A 25,250-nucleotide genomic window follows, 5' to 3' on the forward strand; every position below is an offset into this window, starting at 1 on the left:
CCCTAACCCTAACCCTAACCCTAACCCTAACCCTAACCCTAACCCTAACCCTAACCCTAACCCTAACCCTAACCCTAACCCTAACCCTAACCCTAACCCTAACCCTAACCCTAACCCTAACCCTAACCCTAACCCTAGATTGAAGGAGAGTGTTGGAGTATTCAGGGATTGTCTGTTTGCCCGTTGTAGGGTCTATATTTGTCGTTCGTTTCGAACATTCTTTTAGTCCCGGGATCATGTATCACGGGGTGTTGCTACATTACCATGGATTTCAAGGATTGGTGATCTGGGAGCTAGGTCCTTACCTTTAGACTCGCTCTAAATTTTTAATTCCTTTTGAATTGCTCAGGTCGAGCTCTGAGAGGAAGAGGGATAAAGCTATGGGCGCCCTATTTCGTAATAGGCTTAGCTCAGGCACTATGCATATGTTTAAGGGTGTATGAGGTTCGCCCTCTTAGTTGCTCTTTACCAATACTACTTTCCTGGCTTATACCTGTTCTAGCCTACTCACCCTCACGGACGGACTTTGTTAGACTCACAGCTTCTCCACCAATGTAAGGAGTGTAATTCCAGAACAAGAGTAGTATATTGATGATGAATTTAGATGGCGGTACGTCCCATATTTATGTATAGTTAATACACAGGAATGCGACACACCCTACACCTGCCTGTGCATTGAGTGTCCCTGACTTGCGCGAACTCAGCTCGAGCTCGCAACCGCGCGTCAACGCCGACTCCCTCATACACCTCCTCTTCGACAAAACAATCAATAGCAATAATGTCCGCTAACCTCGACCGCTCTCTCGACGAGATTCTCGCTACCAAGCCCAAGCGCGGCGGGATCCGCAAGGCTAAGGGCGCTCAGATGCGTCGCAAGAACAACGCTGGCCCCGCTGCTCAGGCCGCAGTGGCCAAAGCTCAGCAGCAACAGCAGAGGCAGCAGCCCCAGGTTGCCGCGAAGGATGTGCTTAGCGAGGAGAGCAGGATTATGTTGAGTAACTTGGTATGGTGCTTCCCGGGGTGGATGGAGTGGGCGCTTGCGCCCAGCCCGAAGTAGTCTTCTGGACAAGGGCTAACCGATGACACAGCCGCTCGATGTTCCTGAGCCTCAGATTAAGGTATGTTAAACTTCCCGGAAAGCATTCGGAATCGAGAAAGATCGATCTGCGCGAGGGAGACCATGGATGGGTATGGGTATGGGCTGGATGGTATTGTGTTGTGCGACCACGCGTTCGACAAACATCGACAAGTACGGCATACATCCGGCAACATTCAATCACGAGCGATTTTGACGATGGTTTCATGGGATATATGCACACTTGGAAGGCCGTCGGTATTCTACTTGGCTTGTGGTGATCTTTTGGGATGTATGGGGACCGGTCAAGTAGTTGCCGCGGCCCGTGGGCTTGACGCATCTATGATGCGCTATGAGTGAACTGATGAACAGAGCAGTATAGCATCTTTCCTTAACCTTTATTGGTTCGACGGATCGTGCGCATACAAACGCGATGGTTTCAGCAGCATGTATGCGCAGCGCAGCATCAAGGCTTCGTGTCTTTGCTAGCAAAGCGATGGGATCAAATCCGCGTGATTTTTGGTCTTTCCGCGTATGCTATGCTAACTGCTTCTATGCGCATGTTCAATGATGCGTTCTGCATCTTTCCGGCGGCGACGCTGAAGCGGGTCTTTGTGCAACCCGAGGAGAAGAGTACGACTTGCTCGAACAACAACGAGGTGTACCACGACACGGGATCTGGGGCATCAACATCGATACGTCGAAGTCAGAACGAACACAAACATACATCCACTCCAATCCCCACCCTACCTCTTGGTCTCCTAACCCGCATTCTTTCTTTTTTTCTCGTTTCGCAGCTTGCAAAAATCCACAACCATCCAAAACAATCGACTTACATCGACTCAAGGACCTCCTTCTCAAGGAGATTGGCCCTGTCAAGAAGTGCCAGCTCATGTTCGGTCCCAATGGACAGAGCCGCGGTACTTGTGCCGTTACCTTCTCCCGCAAGGGTGATGCCCAGAGGGCGTACGAGAAGTACAATGGACGTTTGGTGGATGGAAAGAAGGCTATGAAGGTATGTTTGGCGAAGATGCGTGGATATCTTATGAGTAAATGCTAACTTTCAGTGAACAGGTCGAGGTTCTTGTCGACCCCACGAAGGCTATCGCCGCCGCCGCTTCCCTCGCTAACCGCCTCGCCCCTCTTCCCCGCGACACCCCCAAGAAGAGGAACAAGGCCGCCGGCAACACCAACAAAAACAACAACCAGCAGCAGCAGCCCGCCCAGAACGGAGCTCAGAAGCCACAGGGCGCGAAGAAGGACGGAGCAAGGAAGCCTAAGAACGCTCGTCTCAACAGGCCGGCGAAGACCGCGGACGAGTTGGATGCCGAAATGGCCGATTACTTTGATAAGGCTGCTGCGCCGGCGCCCGTTCAGGAGAGTGCCGATTCTATGCAGCAGTAGATGTGATGACTGCCGCTAGGTCGTGAGGAGTTTGTGTATGATTTGGATGCGGAATGATGGGTTATGTGTTCTTCTTTTGATTTTGATTTTCCGGGTTTGGTTTGGTTTTTACTTTAGGGATTGAGGGGTGTGCGATGGCTGCTATAATGCCAGTGGAGCGCCATTGCGAGAGGTCTTTATAATATTATGTCTTCTGCCTCTCATCTTCATTTGTCTTTAGCCTTTTCTTGGAGCTTCATCGTAATCTGGCTGAGTTTGCTGGGAACACCTGTCGACCCATGAGGCCACAGATATGAGTACACAAAAGACGGACGTTTATCTCGGTTTTACTCTCCATAAAGCAGACAATTTTACCATACCAACACTCACTTCCTTATCGTAACTCTATGTCGTAGGCCTGCACCACCTACGTTAGGGTCATACACCGGTACACCCGGCGAACGTCCAAAGCATTCCAACACCCACATACAACCAGCTGTACAATTCTATAGCTGCACAAGTCCTCAGAAGGACTCGATCATACAACATGTCAGAAGAAACATCACAGAACGCGACCCCTGCACAGGCGACGGCGGAGGCTTCAGCATCGCCGACGACGGCTCCCGTACCGGGCGATGATGCAGCTATCGCGGCTGGACGTGAAGATTTGGTCGATGAGAAGGAAGAAGAGCCTGTGGGCGCTGTGAAGGAGGAGGATGAGGACACGGAGATGAAGGAAGGTGGTGCGGAGAATGAAGAAGATGAGGGGAACAGAGTCCCTCCGCCGCCGCCGGGAAGGCCAGATCGGACGTTGAGGGACTTCTTGGGGAAGATGGATACGTATGCGCCGATTGTACGGCAAACGATTCCCCTATACCCTCACGAACGTCGAACGAGGAGTGTATTGTAGTTTTGGACATACGCTAAATCGCTGATAGATCCCCGACGCAGTAACGAACCACTACCTCTCCCAAGCCGGCTTCTCAACCCCCGACCCCCGCCTCTCCCGCCTCCTCGCCCTCGCAACCCAAAAGTTCGTGTCGGATTTAGCTACCTCGGCGTACCAACACTCCCGGATTCGGACGAGTGGGGTTAGTAACGTCGGGGAGGGTGCGGTGGGTGTACAGGGTGGTGGGAGGAGAGGGAAGGAGAGGAAGAGTGTTTTGACGATGGAGGATTTGCAGGGGGCTGTGGCGGAGTGGGGGGTTAATCTGAAGAGGGGGGAGTTTTACCGGTGAGGGGGTGTTTGGCATGGGATGATGAGGTTGAATATGGAGCGTCGAAGGACGGAGATGAGTCTTATGGAGGGATGATTCCTCGACGGGAGAGGTTCAGCTTGAATGATCGAGACCGAGATCTGGTTAACAATACAATCCATTAACGCATTACCGCGCATACTAAAAATAAAGAAACCCGCAACAAAAGACTAAGAAGCAATTCCCAAATCCAGGACAGAATTACACCTTCTCCTCCGCCATCTCCCCAACTCTCGTAACCTTCGTCTCATCACTCCCAAAACTCCCCCTCCTCCCACCGCCCAACTTATCAACCCCACCCCTCAACCTCCTCACAACACTAAACAACACAAACACCAAAAGCGTCATCACGACCGCCATAACACCCGCCCCAATAAACCCAGCTCCAAGTGGCGAAACGGGGTACTCGCGGCCCATATACGCGTTCGTGTCGTAGTCGAGGAGGAACGCGGTACAGACCGAGGCATGGGAAGCACAAGCGTTACACCACGCCCTCGTCGTCATCAACGCCCCACGCGTCTTCAACTCCTTCACGAAAGTCTCATAGGGAACATCAACCTCCGAACCCCCGAAGAGTGGGAACGCCGTAAGTTCGGACGACACCGCAGTCCCGTTACGGAAGAGGAATCGGATCGACATCGAGGCGGGGTCTGTGGTGGTATTTGTCGGTGCGCGAAGCTCGAAGGAGAACGTTGAGGCGTACCCAGGTAACCCGTAAAAATCGGCGGAAGCGGCGGTGAGGTTCATCAGCGCGAAGAGGGACATGAAATTTGCGTACGAACCAGCCGCATACGAAATTTTCTGTGATTCGACGGCGGAGGCGTTGAGGTTGGTCAAAACCTCCGACATGAGAGAGCGCCCGCCGATGTTGTACGCTGGATCCGTCGCGTTGTAGTTGAGCGCAAACTCGTGCTGGTCGGCTAAGATCCTGAGCTGATCCAAAGTCTCCGAAGACAACTGTGACGCGATGGTCTCGTTGTGAACGGAGCCGTAGTTGAGGTAGTCGAAGATCTTGTACGCGTTCCCAAAGTTAATCGTGCTCGAATTCCAGCCGCCGATGCCCTGAACCAGAGGAGCGATCGAGTCGTAGAGCGATTGAGAGGAGGATAGGGTTGAGGTGTAAACATCATTCGCGGAGTAGTATTCCGTCTCTAGATCGTATTGTGGGCATTGGGTGGTGCCTTCGTTGATGTATGCCTCGGGCGCATCGGAGGGGATTCCCTCGAGGTTTGGGTACTGGTACCCATCCAAGGGAGTTGAGACTTCGGTGCCGTTTGCCAATGTCTCGGTTTGGATGGAGGAGGAAGGGGGGAAGAGACCTTGGGCGAAGGCGAAGGCAGTTTGGGTTAGGACGGAGGTGTCGGGCGCTTGGATCTCGAGGTTGGAGATCGAAATGGTCGCGTCGGAGGTGAGGGAGGAGGAGGATGTGTTGGAGAGGTAGTAGTTGCGGATGTAGGAGCCGGCGCTGTAGACTTGGTTTTTGCCGAGGGCTGTCAACTTTGTATTTCCGAGAATTTTCTGTGATGATCGTCGTTAATGAGAGAGAAGGATGGAGAAGGTAGGGGAGGGAGGGACGTACCGGCGTTCGGTCACCGTGACGGCCGAAGAGTGCGACACCGAGGATCACGTCGCTGTCGGCGGCAGAAACCATACCGAGAGCCGTTGCGGCCGAGAGGAGGACGAGTGAAGTCTTCATGGTGGAGTCGTTGTCGTTGACGTTGTTGATCCGGAGGTGGAACTCGAAGAAGCTGAGCTGAGTATTTCAACTCAGATCAAGAGATAGGCAGCACCCGGTGTTATCGGTCGAGGTGGAGCAGGTGATCCGCTCAGCGCGCGGCTTACCAGGGCCGAGCACGGAAAGCTTGGGAAACGGCATGAGGGTCGTGAGGATCGTAAGATACTAGAGAAGGTTTGACTCTCAGTTAAAGATCCCTACATCTCCAGTCATCCTCCCTCTTCGCTTCAGCGGATTCACTCGCTTCAAGCTCGTCGCTCAGCAAGCGAAATGCACTGACTGATAAGCGAAATAGCGTGAAAGGGAGTTCGGAGTTGTGCGGATCAGATAAGACGGCGAAGTCAAATCATTACCTAGTTTCAATTGATATCGAGCGCTTCATCCATGAGACCAGCCTGGGTACTGACCATTGAACACCCATACGAATACTTGCACAGGAGTGTCAATGAGACGGCACCGGGAGGATCATGAATGCGTCCAGAAGTGTTATATCATATTCTTGAACATCAACCATCCCCCGTGGTCTAGTGGTTATGATGCCCCCCTAGTAAGGGGGTGATCGCTGGTTCAAATCCGGCCGGGGGAATGATTTGTGCATTTTGCCCCTGCCTTTGTGACGAACCTTTTCCTGGATAGCTTTGGGCAGATTAAGCGTGCTGCGTATTACGACTACTGGGCGTAGTCAAACCTCTGCAAAAAATAATCGCCTAGGGCGAGCGGATGCGCCCAATTAGGAAATTCATGCGGATATCACTTAGGGTCCGGGCATGATCTGTGTAGCCACGTTGCCTCGAGGCAAACTCACCACCATGGATATTTACGTACCATTCCCAAATGCCTCAAAAGAGCCTGAAACGACAACTGCGCAACACGATCATTCGTTATCGACAGTCCAGAGAGGCTGAATTGCCGCCTAGCCCACCGTCAATCAGGACCATTTCAACAGCTTAGAAAATGCTGCTACGGATCAACTTGACTTCGACGAATGCTCGCCCTCTTCAGCTTCATTGATTTCTACGGCCTCGACACCATCAACGGCGTCATCCTCGGGCTCGGGAGCATCCAGACGAATCACCGATTGGGACTTTTTTTGCAATCCATGGAGACCGACGATCCCGAGGATGAAGATTACCAGATGCTTGGAATCATCGAAAACACTCGATATATCTCTGCACGCAAACCATTGGCAAAGTCCCGACACTTCATTGAAGAGGTTCTCAACCATGGGTATGATGACGAAAGGTTCAAGGCCTACTACCAAATGAAACGAGAAGATTTTCATTTCGTCGTCGGTCTGATCGAGACCAACCCGGTGTTCTACAACAACAGTGCTTGTGAACAAGCATCAGTAAGGTATCAGCTGGCTTGTATCCTCTTTCGATTTGGCGCCCAAAGTTCTACTAGTTCATCATTGTCGAAAACGACCGACTTGTTCAGAATCGGTAAGGGCACCCTAACCGTATTCACTCGACGTGTTTGCTATGCTTTATCATCGTTATACGAAGATCAAGTCAAATGGCCAAACCCCAACGAGAGGGAGACTATTGCGAAAAGGGTCAAGGAATCCAGCGCTGGGTTGTTTGAGGGAGTAGTCGGTATGGTCGATGGGACCTTGTTTACCCTCGCCTGGATGCCAAAACTTCAGAAACGGCGACGTAGGGTTAACTCTGCCAGCGCAAAAAGCAGGTAGGTCACTCCATAGAACCTTATCAAGCATTTAATGTTAACGCCTTACCCATGGTATTCAGTACGGCCTTCGGGCAACCATTGTTTGTGATGATCAACGTCTTATAAGACACTTTGATTGCTCGCTACCTGGTTCCCAGCATGATTCAGCTGCTTACAAGGATTTACGGCTGCACCTAGACCCAGACGCATACTTTGGTCCCACCCAATACCTGCTTGCGGATTTAGCATACAGCAATACCATGTCAGTCGTCACTCCCCTCAAGCAGGATCAAGGATACACGGCCCAGAAAGCTGGATTTAACCCTTAGGGTTAGGGTGTATTACCCCCATTGCCAGGCGTTCCAGCAGGGCGAATTCCATGATGACGTTCCGGACGGTGGGCCCCGCCCGCGTAAACCCTCGGGAAGGACTGGGAAGCGGACGACGACGAACAGCGTGCAATTGAGTCGAGCGTCCAGCTGGGAACAGGATCGAGTAATAGTAGGACTCCGTATTTTCCATCACCAATGGCCTCTACAACAATTCCCCTCCCGACACCCCCCTCCCCTACCTCAAGCTTCACATCCCCCGCAGATTTCCTCACTGCCTACTCGACCGGCACCCTCCTCCACTCCTCCTCCGGCCCAACTCCACCGCTACTCCTCACCGACTCCCCCACCGCCCGCTCGCACCCCCTCGACCTCATCGGCATCGCCTCCCCCGACGAACACGATCGCGTCCGTGATCTCTGGCGCTACATCGACCTAAGCCCCGAAGAAACCGCAGAATTAATCCGCTATCCGAGGATGCTAAAAGAATTCTGTGGAACGGGTGCGGCGAACGTCAGTCTCATGGGCGTTGATCGGCAATTCATGCTCGCAGAGGTCGGGTTCGAGGAATGGGCTGGACGGTGTTTTGCGCGGATGAGGGTTGATTCGATATGTGCGCATACCCTCCTCCTAAAACACCAGGGAGAGGGGACGGTGAGGGAACGCGTTTTCACGGTGGAGGATACGCGCGAGGATTGGCGATTCCGTTCGAAGTCTTACGTGGTTTCACACCCCCATATCCGGTCCTACGCCGGTGTTCCCCTCGTGAGTGAGGGTGGATACAATCTCGGTACGTTGGCGACGGTACATACCTCACCACGGATCTGGACAGACCGCGAAAGACGTATCCTGCTAGATCTATCAGCAGCGGTTGTCCGGGAACTCGAACTCGTCGCTGAACGGAGGAGGGCGGAAGAGGGTCGGCGAATGCAAAACTCCATCCGGGCTTTTACGGCGCGGTGGTGGACGTCCTCGCCACTCGATAAGAGGGGGATGGTGAGAGAGGTGTTGGGGCGTGCGGTCGAGGTTGGGGGAGAGTGTTTGGGGTGTGAGGGGATGCTTGCGCTCGATGTGCGGGATGCGTTCGCGGGGGGGCGAGGAGGGAGGGATGAGGGAGGGGTTTGTGGGGAGATTGCGAGGTGGGAGGGGATGGACGGGAGACTACCGCGGGGATCTGAGGTTGATGTACGGTGGGTCCGGGAGTTCGTTGCTGCGCATCCGAATGGGTGTGTACTGGATCGTGAGCCTGCATCGAGTTCGGAGGCGATATGTCCGTTGTTGTCGGTTGATTCGACGTCGGCTATCGTTGTGCCCATCTATGATCACTTATCCGCACCATACGCCCTCCTGGTCGCTTCACTATCCTCTCCAAAACGACATTTCCTCGAAATGGAGGTAGAATACCTCTCAGCCCTCGGCTCAGCCTGTACAGCCGAACTCCTCAAACGGCAAATCGCTGCCGCAGACCACGCAAAAACAGTCTTCATCTCAAACATCTCGCACGAGCTGCGGAGTCCGTTACACGGTGTCCTCGCCTGCGGGGAGTTATTGCGGAAGACTGAGTTGGGCGTCATGCAGCGGCGGTTCGTGGAGACGATGGAGGGTTGTGGGAGGACGTTGATGGAGGTGTTGTCGAGTGTGTTGGATTATAGTAAGATGAGTCGGCGTGAGGAGGGGTCTCCAGCCGCGAAGGGGAGGAATGGGGATGAGAAGGAGGTTAGGGAGGTGGATTTGGCGAGGGCGTGTGAGGAGGTGGTTGATTCATGCCATGCCGCGTTCGAGTTTCAGCAGCAATCGACGGGGTCGTGTATTGATGCTCTCTCGTCCGAGCCGAAGGATATGTTGGATGGGTCTGGGGTGAATGTTCAAGTCGTTTTGGACGTGCAGAGGAGGCTTGAGGGGTGGATCGTACGTACGGCTCACGCGCCCGCTATTCGTCGGTGCTTGATGAATCTACTGGGGAACTCGCTAAAGTATACCCCGAATGAGGAATCACACTGGATTCGGGTTTCGCTGGCGTATGAGGCTGGGTCTGTACGCATGATCGTTGAGGATTCGGGCAAAGGTATGACGCCCGAGTTCGTCCGGGAACGGTTGTTTCGGGCGTTTACGCAGGAGGATTCGTTTCATTCTGGTGTAGGGTTGGGAATGACGATCGTTAAGAATCTTGTTGAGAACTTACTGAGTGGGACGATTGAGGTTGAGTCGGAGTTTGGGCGGGGTACGAAGATTACGATTATGTTCCCGGTGGAAATGGTGAGCTTGAGCCCGAGCCCGAGCCCGAGCGCGCACGGGGTGGTCGTCGACGAAGTGTCGAAGGCACGGATGATGGTTAGAGGGAAGAAGGTGTACATGGATGTAGGGAATCCGGATACGCCGTTTTGCGCCGCCCTGTTCACGGCGTCTGTAAGGACATATTTGGAGGAGTGGTACGGTTCAACGATCGTCCAGGATATAACCCATGCGGACGTTATTGTGGGTGGCGGTCAGTCCGTTCTCACGCGAAAACTACTTGCGGATCCACATTTCCCTTGTACGGAAGGTAAAACCGTGCTTGCGCTCTGCTCGAATGCTGATCTGTTGCATCTCAATGACAACGTTGCCGTGAACGCTCGTATCGTTGATTTCGTGAGTTTACCATGCGGACCCGCAAAATTGGCGAGGAGTTTGGAGTACTGTCTTGCTGTGGACAATCGATCGAAGACGAATGAAGCGCTCATAAGTCCGGTGATCAAGATGGATAACGTTGATATGGTCGCTCCTCCGGTCTCGACGACGGATGAAGTCTTGCCACGCGTGCTTGTCGTTGAGGATAACCCCATCAACGCGATGATTCTGTCGGCGTATTTGAGCAAGCGGGGAATTCTGCACCAGAAGGCTTTCAACGGAGCGCTTGCGGTGGATACAGTCAAGAATGACAGGGAAGGCTTTGATCTGGTGTTGATGGACTTGCAAATGCCTGTCATGGACGGCTTCGAAGCATCTGAGGCGATTCGATCATATGAAGCCGAAGTGTCGGACGAAGGGTATGAGCGGAAGAAGACTCGCATATGTGCGTTGACTGGCTTGGACACTGGCGACGACAGAGAGAAAGCAAGACGGAAAGGAATTGATGATTTCTTGACCAAGCCGGTGAGCCTGGATAAGATGGATCGAGTGATCGAGGATTGGCAGAATCGGCGGGCGAAAGTTGAAGTATTGAACTGAGACGACCATATACGTTTCTGCTGAGAAATGTAATGCCTTGGGTGTTATTTATGATTTGAGCTTGCATGGATGGGACTTTTGGGGGGTTTTCGTGATATGGCGTTAGTTACCCGTTACGGATTTTGATGACATTGGCACTGCGGTACGGTTTGGTAATCGTTCGTTATGAATACAGGTTTTTGACTAAGTTGTTCGAAACTTCCTCGCTGTCCGTCATTCTCAATTGCGGTGTCCTACGTGACCGAGAGGACCCCGAATCTTGCCGACATGCGGTGTCGATATCCATAGGCCGGAAACTCCGCGCTCCAGGGTTCACTGCGGTGTGCAGGTGCGTGCAATCTTGCATACCCTCCCGTAAAAAGACCTCCAAACAACTCCATTGAAGGCCTAGGAAGGCCAGGATAAGCCGAAAATGCATGGGAAGATCATCGCCGACCCCGTCCGAGATCAAGTTATCCACCATTACATCAGGGAGCCGATCTCATCACGCTCAGTAAAATCGCAAATACTTCAGTCCGCACCGTTTACCAAATTGTCAAGAGGTATGAAGACCAGGACACCAGTGAGCGTGCCGGTCATCATACTTGTGGACGCCCGCCTCAAATCAACTAATATCTAGGGGTCGTGAGTAAGGTGGATTCACTGAATGGTATGCAGTATATTCAGTACTTGCACGGCCAAAACCCTACTATCTACCAAGAAGACTGTGCCGAATACATGAACAAAGCCTTCGCTTGCGATCTCAACCATTCCCAGATCATGCGCTACCTCCACAAGATTGGATATACCCGTAAGGTACTGACTGTCTGGGGAGCGCAGCGCAAGGGAATGCTACGGGCAAACCATGCGATTAAAATGGCCTACTACACGCGGGATCATCTTGTCTTCCTCGATGGATCAGCCGTCGATGAGCGCAGCACTCACCGCAAATTTGGCTATGCTCCCGCTGGAAACCGTGCCATGGAAGACCGCACTCTCACTCACTCCAAGTGCTGGAGTGTATTGCTGGCACTCACCTCAACAGGTCTCCGGGCTTTGTGAATCTGTCAGAGGTCTTTCAATGCCGGCCACCGCTTTGTCGAACTCGTCAAAGAGGAACTCCTACCAATCGTAGGGCCTTACCCTGGTCCCAACAGCATTGTTGTACTCTACAATTGTCGTATTCATTACGAGCCAAGGGTTGCTGAACTGCTAGTCGAAAGAGCCGGCTGTCAAATCCATTTCCTACCACGTTACTCCCCAGACCTAAATCCAATCGAGCTTTGTTTCAGTATGATGAAAAGCTGGATGAAGAAGAACAACGAGCATGAGTTTGCTAAGTCAGACCCTGAAGGCTTCATACGCTGCGTTTCCAATCGATTATATCAACTCTCAAACCGACAAATCCTCAACATGTTTACGAACTGCGGTTACGCATTAACCCAGGAACAGCTTACAGCTTATGTCGACAGCAGTCGTGAAAAGGCCTTAATCGTAACTGCTGAGTTGGAGGGACCTGAACCTATCTTTGCAGATGATGATGAATAGTCGAAGTAAGCAATATATGTGTTCTGCCCCAAACGTGAACAGGGCCGTTCCGGAACAGCGCGCACTCGAGACTGGGGCAGCCCAAAGGAGGGAAGGAAGATGGACAGTACGCACATGAAGGAGGCAGTGATGCCGCTATTCGCAAATTTCAAAAGTGCCTTTCCAACAACTTGGGAAATATTCAAACCCATGAGCCAGCACAGGAAGTTCTTAAGGCCCTGAGGGAAGATTTTGTGGGCAAATCCCTGAGTGACAGGAATCGAAGGATGCGCGCACACCAGAAATATCAGCTTGTCGACAGGGATCTCCATCAAAAGAACAATAAAGATGATGGTCCCGCCTGTCTTCCTTTCGCACTTGAGTTGAAAGTTCCTTCAATCGTCATTCAGACACAGTTGCAGTTGCTCCCGCGAGAACAAAGACTTATGGGAGAATTCAGGAGCAGTGGTAGGGAATTCCAAGGAAGGCAGTGGTAGCAGCTTCTTGATGCCTTTGGCGAATGTGCCAAACATTGAGCCCAGAGAGCAAATCACTCCTTCAAACGATCAACATGAGGGAAAGTTCCGAGCAAGTGCAAATCGATTTGATAGATATGCGCGGTTTAGAAGACCATGCGTCTATTCCTGGACGATCTTTCAAATGGAACCTCCAGATGAAGAGATTGCACTGGGTACTGCGGCACGTCAAAACACACAGAACGTCTTCTTTGGTGTAAGCTGCTCTTGCAAAACAGAATGTGTTGCTAACCTCTGTAGCTGCATGAGACATCAGGTTGAATGCTCAGTTTTCTGTCACGGCAACTCCAAGCATACGTGTCAGAACTCAAAAGGTCTGAGGAACGTACAGAGATTTCAATGAAAGGACGTGAAGGTCAAACCCCTGGAACGACAACGAGAAGACGACGATTGACTAAGAGGGGTGCGTCGAAGAAGCAGACGGGTGAAAAGCAAAGTGAAGGTCGCACGGAGGCCAGCGCAGATGTTCATACCTCGACGTAAGTTGCATATTGTTTGATCTCTGTACAATTATGTAGATAATTACTGTCTTTTGGCGTTTCTGGGTTTGATTTTGGGATATATTCCAGGTTGTGGGTGGATTCAACTGCACGGCAAATTTTTAGAGGGAATAAAATACTGAGTTCAACCTCGTGAAGGTTCTCCACCTTATACTTCTTCCCACCTCCTTGGTACTCCTCAAAATTGGCATGTTCCAGTATGGCACTCATATAAGTACTTGCCATTCCGGAACAGCACTCCACTTTGTCATCCATCCAGGCCAGAAGTCTTGCATTGTGATCAGCCATCCCATCTTGATCACTCCATTATCCTTTGTGGGACAGTAGCATTAGCCCTGGTCGACTTCTTTGCAACATTGCCGTTGGCGGCGAAGCACTTAGAAGCGTAATGACCAGGCTTTCCACAGTACATACAAAGGTTGTTCTTCTTTCTGTGATCCCTCTTTTCTGGAGTGATAGTGCGCGAAGAAGAGAGGTCCATAGGGACAGAACAAGGAGTGTGTGACGAGTTGACAGGCGAAGACTTGGACTTGTAGTGGTTCGGCTGACCAGACGAATCAGAGGACTTGTGAGAAGAAGACAAATGTTGAGTACCGGAGTTCTTCTTCTCCATACGGCGTTCTGGGAAACGGTTGTCCTGACGAATAGCGAATTCAATGATATCGTCAAGGGTTTCCAACTGAGCATGGAACTGGGCTGCATCTTTGATCTCGTCCTTCAACCCACGATAATAGTGAGGTGCAAGGGCTTTGGCATCAAAGTCAGTGTAGGGCGCAATCTGGCGAAAGCGAACAGTATAGTCGATGACAGAACCGGTTTGTTTGAGGTTCATGAGCTTGTTGTTGTAGGTGCGCTTCTCATCAGGGTCTCCAAAGGCCTGAGCCAGTTCCTTGCAGAATAGATCGTAGTTCTTGAGCCACTCTGGGCACTTGGATTCGTCCTTACCGATCTCGGGTTGGACCCAATCGAAGGCAGCACCAGTTAACCAGTTGACAGTGGTCAAGATCTTGATACGATCATCTCCATAATGCAAGGGCTGGGTGTTGAAAACCATAGCAGCCTTGGACAAGAAGGACTTGAGAAGCGTCTTATCCTTACCATCGACCTTAGGTTCCTTGACTGTAGTGACAATAGAAGGAGTCGACGTCAACGTAGAGACAGGAGGTGTAGTAGCAGTATCAGTAGACGAAGCGGAAGTCGCAGCAGCAGCCTCCATAGCGAGAAGACGAGTGTGAGCATCAGCTGCTTCAAGGCGAGCAGTCCGAGCAGACGTCTGAGCATCAGCAACCTGAGCATGGAGTTCATGCATCATAGCCGAGAGTTGTTCCATGGTGGGCATAGGCTGAGGTGCCGAGTCCAAACCAGAAGAACCGGAGTGAGAAGCCATATTGATTGATGGCGATAATCGAAAGCGAGTTGTAGATACCAAGTGTCGTAAGTGAACAACAGTCGACCGAAGGTAGAGTTAGCAAACTGTCAGGGACGGGGGTCATGTCTCCTAAACAAGTCACAACACTCGTCGCTGCTGAAATCGAAGGCGTAATCTGACACGAGTCGGGCGGAGTCTATCCAGTGAAGGGGACCGAGACCGAGGGGACGTAACAGTGACGTAAGCGTAAGGCGGAAGGCGTAGACGTAATCACTAGTAAGACCAGGCCCAAACCAAGACTGACGGAACAAGATGTAGACGAAAGTCAAGGGCGGCTTGGGTACGTAACCGAGACTGAGTGTCAACTTGGTGAACTGGGATAACTCGAAGTGGCGAGACGAACGAAGACTCAAGAGGTTGAGGAACCCACAAGAGAGGCGAGGTAGGAAGAGGTCTTGGTTTTCTCAAAGACTCTTGTTGCTAACTAAAGAACTAAGGAAGGGAGGAGGAACCCCCCTTTATATACTAATCCAGACTAGTCGTTCGTTGGGGACCGGCTTCGTTGGGGACCGGCTTCGCTGCCGTGGCGTGCCGTGCCGTGCCGTGACGCCACCAAGCCACCAAGCCAGAACTACGTAAGACTAATATAAGTTAAGACATAAACTTAAGACGTACCTGTAAGACATAAACATAAGACCTAATAATAGGACACATACATGAACGTACATAGACGTTGCATGATCACAGGAAGAGTGTGGGAAACCGGAGGTCATGAAGCCATTCATGACAAGGCCATTGTCAATTTCGTGGCAATATCAATATCAAAGTTGGTGTAGGCAGGCAAATGCTCCCATACAAACCCCAGGAATCCCTCCAGATCGTCTGCTGCTGGTCCCGTAGGAGGGGCGGAGCCTCTCAGGGGGTTCGGGGCTGGGGTGCCTTGACTCAATGGATACTCCATGTCAGCAGACAGCGGAGTAGGAAGCCTTGGAAACCCTGCTGAGCAGGGGCGGGAATCAGGTGTGCTGGCCGGTATATCCGCTCGCTGGAATGCTTCGTGAAAGTCCTTGAAGACTGAGTCTGAAATGGAAGGCCTTTCGATGGTGACTGTAGGACCAGGCTTGACAACAGCAATTGCGCAGCGGTTTTGCTGCATGTAGTTAACACGGTGATGGACTCCGCTGAGAGGGTGAATATAGCAGATGCTTTGATGATGCTTTGAGCACATCCAGCAGGCTTGAAGTGCTCGTAGCGCAGCAATCTTGTCTTTCTTAGCCGGGTCACCCTCAAATCCAGCTTCAATATTCTGAAGATGCGCAACCGTAGCACTCTTAGGGCGTCTAGGCTAAGCAGTTTGAGACTGTTTCCTGACTTGAGAGGAGCGTAGCGGGGCCTGGGAGTCGTCGTCACTTTGGTAGGCCGACTTCGGCAGGGAGTAATGCGAATCAACACTGATGACGGCCTGCCATTCAGGTTTAGGTGATAAGCGCTCGACATTGACAGCTTCGACGAAGGTTTTCCAGTCCAGTTCATGCACCTAAGACGCGCTGTGTCAAGAATTTTGAACACAGCAGTATCTCCCCGCACCCCAGCCATGGCCAACTGCGCATGCGGCGCTCAAGTAACCGCCAAACTTCTCGCATTCCCTTCACACCCAGTATCCCCATTGATCCGATCTGATCCCTATCGCAAACATGTCCTCTTCATCGGTTCCAGTAGGCGCATCAATCCCCTCCAACGCATCTCCCGAAACCGTCAACGAGGGCGACTACCGCCTGCACCACGAAGCTCCTCACTCCACCTCGCACGTTCCCTCTCAGGACCACTCCACCTCTTCTCCTCCCGGCGGCGAAGTCTGGGATGGACCTGGGAAAACAGAGGCAGATGTTGTTCATGAAGCGACGCAGCAGATCGTAAATGAGCAGGAACTCGATGGCGGGGCGGGATCGGGGCCGAAGCCGCCGGTTGAGGGGGAGGTTAGGGATGAGATTGCGAAGGCTGGTACATCCGCTACACAGGGAGAACTTGGGACCCGTGCCTCAAATACCGTTGATGACGGAGATGTCGTTGCGAGGAAGGGTCCCACGTCGGGTGATCTTGCTTCTGGACACTTATCCGAAGTCCCCGCTCAACCGCGAAAGGAAGCCATCAGTGATGTTAAGGTCAAGCCTGTCGAGCAGGATTATTCTGGTGAGCGCCTGGCGGAGACGAAGGCGCAGGGGACTGGTGGTGATGATGTTGCGAAGATCAGTGCGAGCAAGGAGGGAACGCTTGAGGTGAAGGGACGTTAAGTGCTTGACAAAAGCTGAGGATGCGTTTAATCTTATATCCATTATATCTAGGTATACCTTTATTTATGCCATTCATGTGTCTCTGTCCTGTCTCTGGGGTATATTTGATATTGCTTCCACGCGAACCTCCTGACTCTCATCCACCGCCCTTCCAAGCTCGCTCCGATGTCTGAAACCCATCATCATTCAGCGTTGTTCCACACACTCACGCTCCTTCCCTCACACAAGAACTCTCCGTAGCCCTTCTTATCAATTCTGACCTCTTGCTTCACAAGTCCCATCTACAGACCAAACACAAACGATTAGCAAAGGCCATAGCCAAGGGAACGGTCGACATACCATATCAACCCACCTCCCCCCCGCACACCTCTTCCCCACAAACATGCTCCTCCTCGCACCACCCTCAACCGCACTCAGAACCACCGCACATCCAGGCCGATCATGCGTTCCCATTCGGACCCAAGCAAGACTATACCTTCCTCATTAGCACACCGAATCAAAGCGAAACGTAAACCAAGAAAAACAAGTACCTCCCCCCATCCATGAAATAATCCATTTGCCTCCCATAAGCCCACCCCTTCCTCGCCCTCATCAACACCTCCAATCCCTTCACTTTGTCCACCACCTCCGGGCCTTGGGTGATCCCGAACAAATCGCCCCAGAAAACACATGGGAGTCCGTCGTTGCGGAGGAGGAGTATGGCGTATGCGAGGGGTTTGAACCAGGCTGCTATGGGGGTTTCGCAGGCTTGTCCGGGTTGGGTGTCGTGGTTTGCGACTAGAGTCACTGACTGAGTGGGATGGGAGGCGAGAAGGGAGCCGTTGAAGATCCGGCGGAGGTCGAAAGGTTTGGATCGTACGTTCTGTACCCGCCCAGTCGAGATGGTTGAAGCGGGAGTCGATGACGGCGGCGTAGGCGGCAAAGGCAAGTACGACGCCGACGCAGCAGCGAAGTTCGTCAGTAGTGGGATATCAAACAACTTATACCCCGGCGTCATATGCGACAAATACGCCTTCAACAGCCTCACATCTCCATCATAGAACTCTCCCACCGAAATCCACCCGGATGTCGTAGCGGCGACATGCTCCTGGAACTGTCGCATGAAGTCGTAATCGAAATGGCGGACGGCGTCGAAACGCATACCCTGTTCCCCATCGTTAGCTTCGTGCGAGAAACGCGATTCTGCTTCAACGAAACCTTCAGATTTAGTTCTTTTGTGATCCAGCGTCCCCAGGCGAGGAGGTCGGCGTGGACTTCGGGGTGCGTGTGGTCGATGTCGGTAAACTATAGAGCCCTAAGTCAGCGACGTGCACAGAAGATACAGTGCCGAACTAGCGGCTCATACCATGAGGTAATCGTAGTTCCCGAACCTGGCGTCGACGTTCTTTGACCACTGTTTCCCATTCAGGAGGAAGATGCCGTTCTCCTGTGCTCCGTCGTCCCATTCGATACCAGTGAAATGCTGTGGACCCCATTCCATTTGGCTGTACTTCTCGCCGCGACCATCGAACTTCCAACGAACCCAGGCATATGTATCCCGAACATCACCAACCACCTTCAGCCGATTCTCGTCATCGACTTTGACGAGCTTCACACGCTCCTTCTCATCCGCGCCAGTCTTGTGTCCAAGAACTGCGTCAGCGATAATCCCAATCCCCGCTTCCTTCGCTTTCCTGCACATCTCCTCCAGCTGTACTTTCGTTCCCCACTTCGTCCCCACCTGTCCTTTCTGCTCGAACTCCCCGAGATCCCAGAGGTCGTAGACGTCGTATCCATTCGAGTTCTCGTACGCGGCTTTCGTGGGTGGAGGGATCAGCAGCAATGTAACCCCCAACTCCGCCAGAGTAGGCATTAACGACGACAGATGGCTCCAGTGTGGATCATCTGCCGAAGAGCGGGTATGCCATTCAAAGGACTGCAGTAAACACTCGTTCGGTGAAGTTGGAGCTAAGGGATGATCTTCAAGATCCCTCACGTCAGTTGACAAGGTTCATCACCTTATGCGAGATAGCTTACCTTCTTCCCTAAGATCTCTTCGAGTTTTGATGAGTTGGAGGAAGGATTTGAGCATGGGTTGGTTGTATGGTACGCGTGGTTGGGGAAGGGTGCTCGGTCAGGAGACAAGGTTTGGGGAGTGCAGCGGGCCGGGAGGTGTTGCCCGGACACATGTGAATTTGTGAAGGGTCTATGTTTACGTCCAGAAAGATTTAACGTTGACTTTCTGTTTTGAGTATTCATGAATTGGTTTCCTTGCTCCAGCTGCTACGTCGATTGAGATTTCGTCCACTAGCGTCTGGTTCTTTCCCAGGTCTCTCGAGCTCGGGCTCAATTGCAAGTTTGACATCCACCCTCGACATCGACGTGAATCGACGAGGTCGCAAGCATCCAGCACCTCCCTTTCAGTTCTGAAAGGCTCCCGATAGTTTCACCGAGATATTCGCCGAAGTTCTCTTCCCAGGATCGGCAACCAATTCCGCGGATTTTTGGATGATTCTGGGGTCGACTGCGGGGTGCAGCAGCAGCAGCGACCGCAACCGCACCGGCCCGAGAGGGAAGGCGAAGGCCGTTGGTGTTCTCGCGGAATGTATTACGCTGAGATTGCACCGAGAAATCCACCATGACACTCCAGCCGGCTGCTCCACCCATAGCTACTTAACCCTCCTGCAATCCTTTCACCACGTCGACAACGTTGAGCAAGTACGAAGCAAACAAGATGCCGAACGACATGACAACCTCCCTCCAAACGGAGACCACCTTTGATTCGCAGCCCCTCTCGACCCAATCCCCCCTCCACCCCTGGTGGAAATCCGCCATTATCTACCAAATCTATCCCTCCTCCTTCCTCGACACCCGCGGCACCGGCACTGGTACCCTCGCCGGTATCACCTCCAAACTGCCATACCTCAAGTCGCTCGGCGTAGACTGTATCTGGCTTTCCCCAATCTATGAGAGCCCGTTGCATGATAAGGGATACGACATCAGTGATTATCGGAAGATTGATCCGAGGTATGGAAGCATGGAGGTGTGGGGGGAGATGGTTGAAAAGGCGCATGAAATTGGGATTAAGGTCATGATGGATTTGGTTGTTAACCACACCTCCTTCCTTCATGCCTGGTTTAAGGAATCCCGCTCCTCTAAAACGAGCGAGAAGAGGGATTGGTATATCTGGCGTCCACCCCGATACGACGCAGACGGGACTCGTATGCCTCCAAATAACTGGCAAAGCATCTTTCGCGGTCCCGCATGGACATATGACAATTCCACAGGCGAGTATTACCTGCACCTATTCTGCCGCGAACAGCCCGACCTCAACTGGGAAAATCCGGAAGTGAGGAAAGCCGTGTACGCCATGATGCATTTCTGGCTCTCCCGCGGCGTCGACGGATTCCGCATGGACGTCATCAACCTCCTTTCAAAATCGCCTGGACTCCCCGACGCAAAGGTGGTGGATGAGACGAGGTTTGAGCAACCGGCGATGGAGCATTACGTCAACGGACCACGGATTCATGAGTTTTTGAGGGAGATGAGGGGGGAGGTACTATCCAAGTATCCAGAGGCGATCACGGTGGGTGAGACGCCGTTTACGCATGATACGGAGGTGATGAGGAAGTACACCCTCGGCGCCACAGCTGGAGATGCGTATGAGCTGGATATGTGCTTTAACTTTGAGTTGGTCGATCTTGACTGCGCTACGACGGATCCATTTCTGAAACGCGACGTCCCCCTCCCCGACCTAAAGCGCACCATCCAAAAATGGCAATCCCACGGCGGCTGGAACGCACTTTACCTCGAAAACCACGACCAACCACGCTCCGTATCCCGCTTCACCACAGCCGCCACCGGCACCCCCGAACTTCGTGATCTTGCGGCGAAGATGTTGGCGTTGATGGAGTGTACGCTCTCTGGTACCGTGTACATCTACCAAGGCCAGGAATTGGGGATGTATAACGCGCCTGAGGAGTGGGGGATTGAGGAGTATAAGGATGTTGCGACGCAGAATTATCGGAGGGATATGACGTCGAAGGAAGTTCCTGTTGAGGAGATCATGAGGAGGGTGAGAGCGAAAGCTAGGGATCATGCACGGACGCCGATGCAGTGGAACCGCAGTACTTCGCACGCGGGCTTCACTACAGGTGAGCCGTGGATGCGTGTTAACCCCTCGTATTCGGACGGTGTCAATGCGGAAGACGAAGAACAAGACCCCGACAGCGTATTCCATTTCTGGAGGAGAATGATTGAGGTGAGGAAGGAGTACGCGGGGGCCTTGGTTCATGGTAGTTTTACGTTATTGGCGGAGGAGGATGAGAGGGTTTTTGCGTATGTTAGGGAGAGTGGGGAGGGAGAGAGGATGTTGGTTGTAATGAATTGGTCGGGGGAGGATGTTAGGTGGAGTGTGCCGGAGGAGGCCAGGGATGGGGTGGAGGTTGTTGTGGGGAATTACGGGGTTGAGGGGAAGGTGATAGAGGAGGGAGGGGTGGTGAAGTTGAGGGCGTGGGAGGGGAGGGTGGGTAGGTGTTCGCCGAGGCTGAATTGAGCGGGATGTCAGATAGGGTGATTAGAGTTACAACGTTGCTTTGATATGTCATGTATCTCGGAGTAATTCTCGGGGCAATTCTCGAGGCAACGCGGCCCCGGGACGCACTTTCACGCACCACGCCTAGCGCCCGCGGGGGAGTGGAGTATGGACATCGCAGACCCGTTCAAACTCGGGACGTGGATCATGCTCCAAAGGAACAGCAGAAATTCAAATCTCACGTTCTCTAAAGTCGATAAAGTTTGCAATTGATCCAGATCAGGAAAGAGATCCCTCGGAGAACGCGATCTCGGTTGCCACATACGGTATATCACAGGATGCGGTGAAGCTTAAGGTAAGTCAGCGATGAAGTGACAATTGCCGAGAGTTGCGCCGGCGCACTCCACCCCGTACGTCTCACATGGCACGTTCGATACACTCTGGCCTAGGGTTGGCATTTGAATCATGAAACGATGCGGGGTGGGATGGTGTGTCCATGTGAGCGATGACTGAGGTGGAACGGGATGCTGACCACCATCCATGGACAGACATAAATAGACCTTTGATCCGGCCCTTCGTACTCTCTCTCTCTCTCTACAAACAAACACTACTGCACAACCTCGACAACTGCGACATGGGCAAGCTCTACACGTACGGCTGCGCAGCCTTCACCGCCGTCGGCTCCTTCATGTGGGGCTACGACTCTGGTGTCTTCGGTACCACGATTGCCCAACCCTCCTGGAACACATACTACGGGTACCCCACCGGTGCCATCCTCGGTGGTATCATCTCTTCGTACGCGGGTGGTGCTGCGGTTGGGTGTATCCTCGCCACCATGTCCGATCGGATCGGTAGGAGGAGGACGGTGCAGATTGGTGGGTTGACGGCGTTTGTGGGGACATTGTTGATGGCTGCTGCGGTGAATGTGGAGATGTTGTTGGTTGGGCGTGTGATTGCGGGTTTGGCTATTGGGATTTTGTATTCGTCCATCCCACTTTACCAATCCGAGATTGCGCCGCCGACGAAAAGAGGGTTCGTGGTGGGGTTGCACACGCTTTTCATTTCGACTGGGTTCGCATTGGCGAATTGGATTGGGTACGCGTCGTATTGGTCTGGGAATGACTTTCAATTTCGGTTCCCGATGTCGTTTCAGTGTTTGCCTGCGCTCATCTTGACGATTGGGATGCAATTCCTGCCGGAGTCGCCGAGATGGCTGATCGAGCAAGGTCGCTACGAGGAGGCCTACACCGTCACCAAGCGTCTCCATTACACCGACACGCAAGACGAGACATTCTTCGAACAAGAATTCCACCAGATGAAAGAACAAATCACGTATGAAAAACAAGAAGAAGTAACCTCAACCCTCGAACTCTTCCGTCGCCCCTCCTACCGCAAACGCATCCTCCTCGCAATCTTCATCCAGGTCGGAACACAGGCCTGCGGAACGAACGTCGTAAACTACTACCAAACCAAAATCTACGAATCCGTCGGAATCAAGGGCTCCACCGTCCTCCTCCTCGCCGCACTCTATGGTATGGTGGGTCCCCTCTCCACCCTCGTCTCCACCAACTTCATCGACCGTTGGGGCCGCGTGAAGGCAACATTCTGGTCCCTCATCTTCCTCGGTATCGATTTCATCTTCCTCGCCGCCCTTATCGCAACCTACTCCAACAAAGCTGGCGCCGGCGCGGCAATCGCTTTCCTCTTCCTCTTCTCCATCATCTACTCACTCGGGTTCAACGCCGTCTGGGCCGTCTACACAACCGAGCTCTTCCCCATGGCTCTCCGTGCCCGCGGAGGCGCAATCGCGACATTCTTCTCCTTCGTAACACAAATCATCTTCTCGCAGGCTTCGCCAACCGCGTTCGAGAATTTGGGGTGGAAGTATTATATCGTGTTTATTGTGTTGGATTTCGTGTTTGCGGGGATGGTGTTGATGTTTTGTGTTGAGACGAAGGGGAAGACGCTTGAGGAGATTAATGAGTTGTTTGGGGAGAGGGTTGTGGTGAGGATGGATGAGAGGGGGGAGGTGGAGATGGAGAGGGGTGTTATTAGTCCGGTTGATGGAGATGAGAAAGTCAAGATGGGTGGGCATATTGAGGATGTTGATGGTGAGTCGAGGTAGCTGTTTGATGAGAGCCGAGAACACAGTGATACCCTTTACTGAGATTTAATGTATGCGTACACCTGGCCTGTGTATCGGACAGTTATGTAAAGATCCTTCGCAGCAGTCTCCAGTTGCGTTTTGCAGACCAGCTGCTCGGTGCCGGCCGTGGGACGTGCCGTGCCACCTGATTTCGCAGGGTAGTCCTCAGCTTGAACGACTGCGAGTCAACGTCAACCGCACTCAAAACACTGCTCCATCGATTACCTCTGCTATCTTCTTGGTCTTTCTGCTTGCTCGCCTTGTCTTCTCACTGCTCCCTAACCCAGCATTCACCCCCGCCATGCCCTTCCCCGAAGCCAGGGCCATCCCCCGCACCATCAGCACCTTCCAAAGCGTCCTCCTCACATGCTACCACATCGCCGTGTTCCAGCTCTGGACGATCGCCTTCATGTTCACCCTCGGTCCCGAAGGTTGGAGCGCGTTTCCCCTTGCCGTGAAGGTCGCGTATTTGGTCCCTTATGTCGTTACGGGGATATTTGGGTGGGGAGGACCAGCATACATCGCGTACTTTCTACTTCTGAAGCGTCTTTCAACGGATTACTGATGGAATATGTACAGTGTTATGCCGCAACACAACATCGGCCTCTCGGACCCCATCCGGACCCCGACTGAGTGCGTCATCCGATTACTTCTCCTCTGGGCGTACTGGACACTCGTTCACCTGCTTTGGGCTGCGGCATTTCTTCTCGCGTTCGTGGCGGATGACAACAGTATCTGGCAGGAGCAGAGATACTGGGGGGGAATTAGTCTCATCGTGGTTGTGAGGACCGCGTTTTTGATGCCGATGGTGATTACGGGTTGTTCAGGTGGATGGGGTTGGCCGAACAAGCAGAACATGCGGTTTGGCCTCTTTCTCTACAAGGTTGGCCGATGTATGCTGACATATGCGATAGCTTGGCGTATCCCAACCTCTACCCAGCTCCACGCACACAGATCTCAACAGGCACAGCAGAGCTTCGCACGGTCACAATCCACGACATCCCCTCCCGCACAACCTCCCTCCCTCGTCAAGCTATATCCAGTCTCCCAACAACCTCTCGCCAACCCTTCAACACGACTTGTCCAGTTTGCTTCGATGATCCGGGATCCAGAGATGGGATGGACTTTCTCGTTACGGAATGTAACCATCAGATGTATGTCTTCGCTTGCAGTATGACGTTGAATGTAAGTCAACTAATCAGCACCGGGGACAGATGCGAAGAGTGTGTTGATCTCCTCTTTGCCGTGGATCTCCAGGGTCAGTGTCCAGTTTGTCGGCATTCAGTGCATAGAGATGAGCTACTTGATTATGCTCCGCCGGTGACTGCAGGTGATGAATCATCTACCGAATTGCAGAGCATTGGAGTGACAGAACGTCCTTCAGTTCCTTCCCCTGATGAGCCAAACTTATTCACGGCTTTGCCTGAAGGGCGCGACAGTGAGCCTACGCAAGAAGACATTCGGGTCACAGAAAAGAATGAAGAGAACGATTGCTGGTGCATCGGGTGCAAAGTCCATCTTTCCAAACTGAAACTAGGCGAAGCATTTGACGTGCTAATCGAAAAAGGCATTCGTGAGAATCTGTACATCACCTTGTTAGCCCATTTTATACAGGCCATTAACGTGGTGTATGTACAGATGCAACGACTGTGAAGACTACGTGCCCGACGAAGAACCAGCAACCTTCGCATGGTTTCTGTTGATGCGTGCTTCGAAAGATATGGTCGAGCCAGAAC

At 52.5% G+C, this 25,250-nt stretch overlaps 11 protein-coding genes and 1 non-coding gene across 12 annotated transcripts; 9 read left to right on the plus strand and 3 right to left on the minus strand.

Annotated features, from left to right (window-relative positions):
- Positions 1-778: 778 nt before the first annotated feature.
- Positions 779-2,479, plus strand: SAICODRAFT_58579 (uncharacterized protein; the record flags this gene model as incomplete). The annotated part of the gene is made up of 5 exons (XM_019169617.1): positions 779-907; positions 950-1,003; positions 1,089-1,118; positions 1,923-2,090; positions 2,150-2,479. 5 exons carry the CDS (start codon positions 779-781, stop codon positions 2,477-2,479), a joined length of 711 nt encoding a protein of 236 aa, XP_019023134.1.
- A 709-nt stretch (positions 2,480-3,188) lies between these two features.
- SAICODRAFT_94008 (transcription initiation factor IID, TAF10 subunit) lies at positions 3,189-3,893 on the plus strand (the record flags this gene model as incomplete). Its single annotated transcript, XM_019171915.1, has 2 exons — positions 3,189-3,311; positions 3,397-3,893. The coding sequence occupies 2 exons, from the start codon at positions 3,189-3,191 to the stop codon at positions 3,694-3,696; spliced, it is 423 nt and encodes a 140-aa protein (XP_019023135.1). The 3' UTR covers positions 3,697-3,893.
- A 22-nt stretch (positions 3,894-3,915) lies between these two features.
- On the minus strand, positions 3,916-5,410 carry SAICODRAFT_26096 (phosphoglycerate mutase-like protein; the record flags this gene model as incomplete). The annotated part of the gene is made up of 2 exons (XM_019166910.1): positions 3,916-5,232; positions 5,294-5,410. The coding sequence occupies 2 exons, from the start codon at positions 5,408-5,410 to the stop codon at positions 3,916-3,918; spliced, it is 1,434 nt and encodes a 477-aa protein (XP_019023136.1).
- Positions 5,411-5,962: 552 nt separating this feature from the next.
- On the plus strand, positions 5,963-6,035 carry SAICODRAFT_t102. The gene has a single exon. It is a non-coding gene; the product is annotated as a tRNA-Thr (tRNA).
- Positions 6,036-6,548: 513 nt separating this feature from the next.
- On the plus strand, positions 6,549-7,446 carry SAICODRAFT_58785 (uncharacterized protein; the record flags this gene model as incomplete). Its single annotated transcript, XM_019169632.1, has 2 exons — positions 6,549-7,109; positions 7,198-7,446. 2 exons carry the CDS (start codon positions 6,549-6,551, stop codon positions 7,444-7,446), a joined length of 810 nt encoding a protein of 269 aa, XP_019023137.1.
- A 2,793-nt stretch (positions 7,447-10,239) lies between these two features.
- SAICODRAFT_43375 (CheY-like protein) lies at positions 10,240-10,608 on the plus strand (the record flags this gene model as incomplete). Its single annotated transcript, XM_019168734.1, has 1 exon — positions 10,240-10,608. A coding segment is annotated over one exon (369 nt), but the record flags the coding sequence as incomplete, so codon positions are not given.
- Positions 10,609-11,532: 924 nt separating this feature from the next.
- SAICODRAFT_46361 (uncharacterized protein) lies at positions 11,533-11,856 on the plus strand (the record flags this gene model as incomplete). Its single annotated transcript, XM_019168852.1, is given in 2 exon segments — positions 11,533-11,690; positions 11,706-11,856. Coding segments are annotated over 2 exon segments (309 nt in total), but the record flags the coding sequence as incomplete, so codon positions are not given.
- A 3,285-nt stretch (positions 11,857-15,141) lies between these two features.
- On the minus strand, positions 15,142-16,095 carry SAICODRAFT_30846 (uncharacterized protein). The gene has a single exon (XM_019167775.1). It carries the CDS (start codon positions 15,718-15,720, stop codon positions 15,346-15,348), a length of 375 nt encoding a protein of 124 aa, XP_019023140.1. The 5' UTR covers positions 15,721-16,095; the 3' UTR covers positions 15,142-15,345.
- A 163-nt stretch (positions 16,096-16,258) lies between these two features.
- Positions 16,259-16,855, plus strand: SAICODRAFT_8250 (uncharacterized protein; the record flags this gene model as incomplete). Its single annotated transcript, XM_019171279.1, has 1 exon — positions 16,259-16,855. One exon carries the CDS (start codon positions 16,259-16,261, stop codon positions 16,853-16,855), a length of 597 nt encoding a protein of 198 aa, XP_019023141.1.
- Positions 16,812-19,092, minus strand: SAICODRAFT_81809 (putative alpha-amylase). Its single transcript, XM_019171253.1, has 6 exons — positions 18,872-19,092; positions 18,201-18,814; positions 18,053-18,139; positions 17,386-17,999; positions 17,195-17,324; positions 16,812-17,136 (listed from the first exon to the last, which is right to left on the minus strand). The coding sequence occupies exons 1-6, from the start codon at positions 18,924-18,926 to the stop codon at positions 17,038-17,040; spliced, it is 1,599 nt and encodes a 532-aa protein (XP_019023142.1). The 5' UTR covers positions 18,927-19,092; the 3' UTR covers positions 16,812-17,037.
- Positions 19,093-19,373: 281 nt separating this feature from the next.
- Positions 19,374-21,433, plus strand: SAICODRAFT_66384 (glycoside hydrolase family 13 protein; the record flags this gene model as incomplete). Its single annotated transcript, XM_019170226.1, has 2 exons — positions 19,374-21,311; positions 21,368-21,433. Exons 1-2 carry the CDS (start codon positions 19,569-19,571, stop codon positions 21,431-21,433), a joined length of 1,809 nt encoding a protein of 602 aa, XP_019023143.1. The 5' UTR covers positions 19,374-19,568.
- A 569-nt stretch (positions 21,434-22,002) lies between these two features.
- SAICODRAFT_26103 (uncharacterized protein) lies at positions 22,003-25,167 on the plus strand (the record flags this gene model as incomplete). Its single annotated transcript, XM_019166911.1, has 5 exons — positions 22,003-23,479; positions 23,586-24,015; positions 24,094-24,407; positions 24,429-24,668; positions 24,800-25,167. The coding sequence occupies 5 exons, from the start codon at positions 22,003-22,005 to the stop codon at positions 25,165-25,167; spliced, it is 2,829 nt and encodes a 942-aa protein (XP_019023144.1).
- Between the last annotated feature and the right edge of the window lie 83 nt (positions 25,168-25,250).

This window comes from Saitoella complicata (assembly GCF_001661265.1).
Source record: "Saitoella complicata NRRL Y-17804 unplaced genomic scaffold SAICOscaffold_16, whole genome shotgun sequence".
Classification (NCBI taxonomy): Eukaryota; Fungi; Ascomycota; class Saitoellomycetes; order Saitoellales; family Saitoellaceae; genus Saitoella; species Saitoella complicata.

Bases quoted from the DNA above. Each gene is read 5' to 3' on its own strand.
- SAICODRAFT_81809 (XM_019171253.1), bottom strand. From the start codon at position 18,926: ATGCTCAAATCCTTCCTCCAACTCATCAAAACTCGAAGAGATCTTAGG. The intron at 18,815-18,871 runs GTAAGCTATCTC...GGGATCTTGAAG, and splicing joins AAGAGATCTTAGGGAAGAAG to ATCATCCCTTAGCTCCAACT. The intron at 17,325-17,385 runs GTACTTGTTTTT...AGGAAGGTATAG, and splicing joins TATTTCATGGATGGGGGGAG to TCTTGCTTGGGTCCGAATGG.
- SAICODRAFT_30846 (XM_019167775.1), bottom strand. From the start codon at position 15,720: ATGCAGCAAAACCGCTGCGCAATTGCTGTTGTCAAGCCTGGTCCTACA.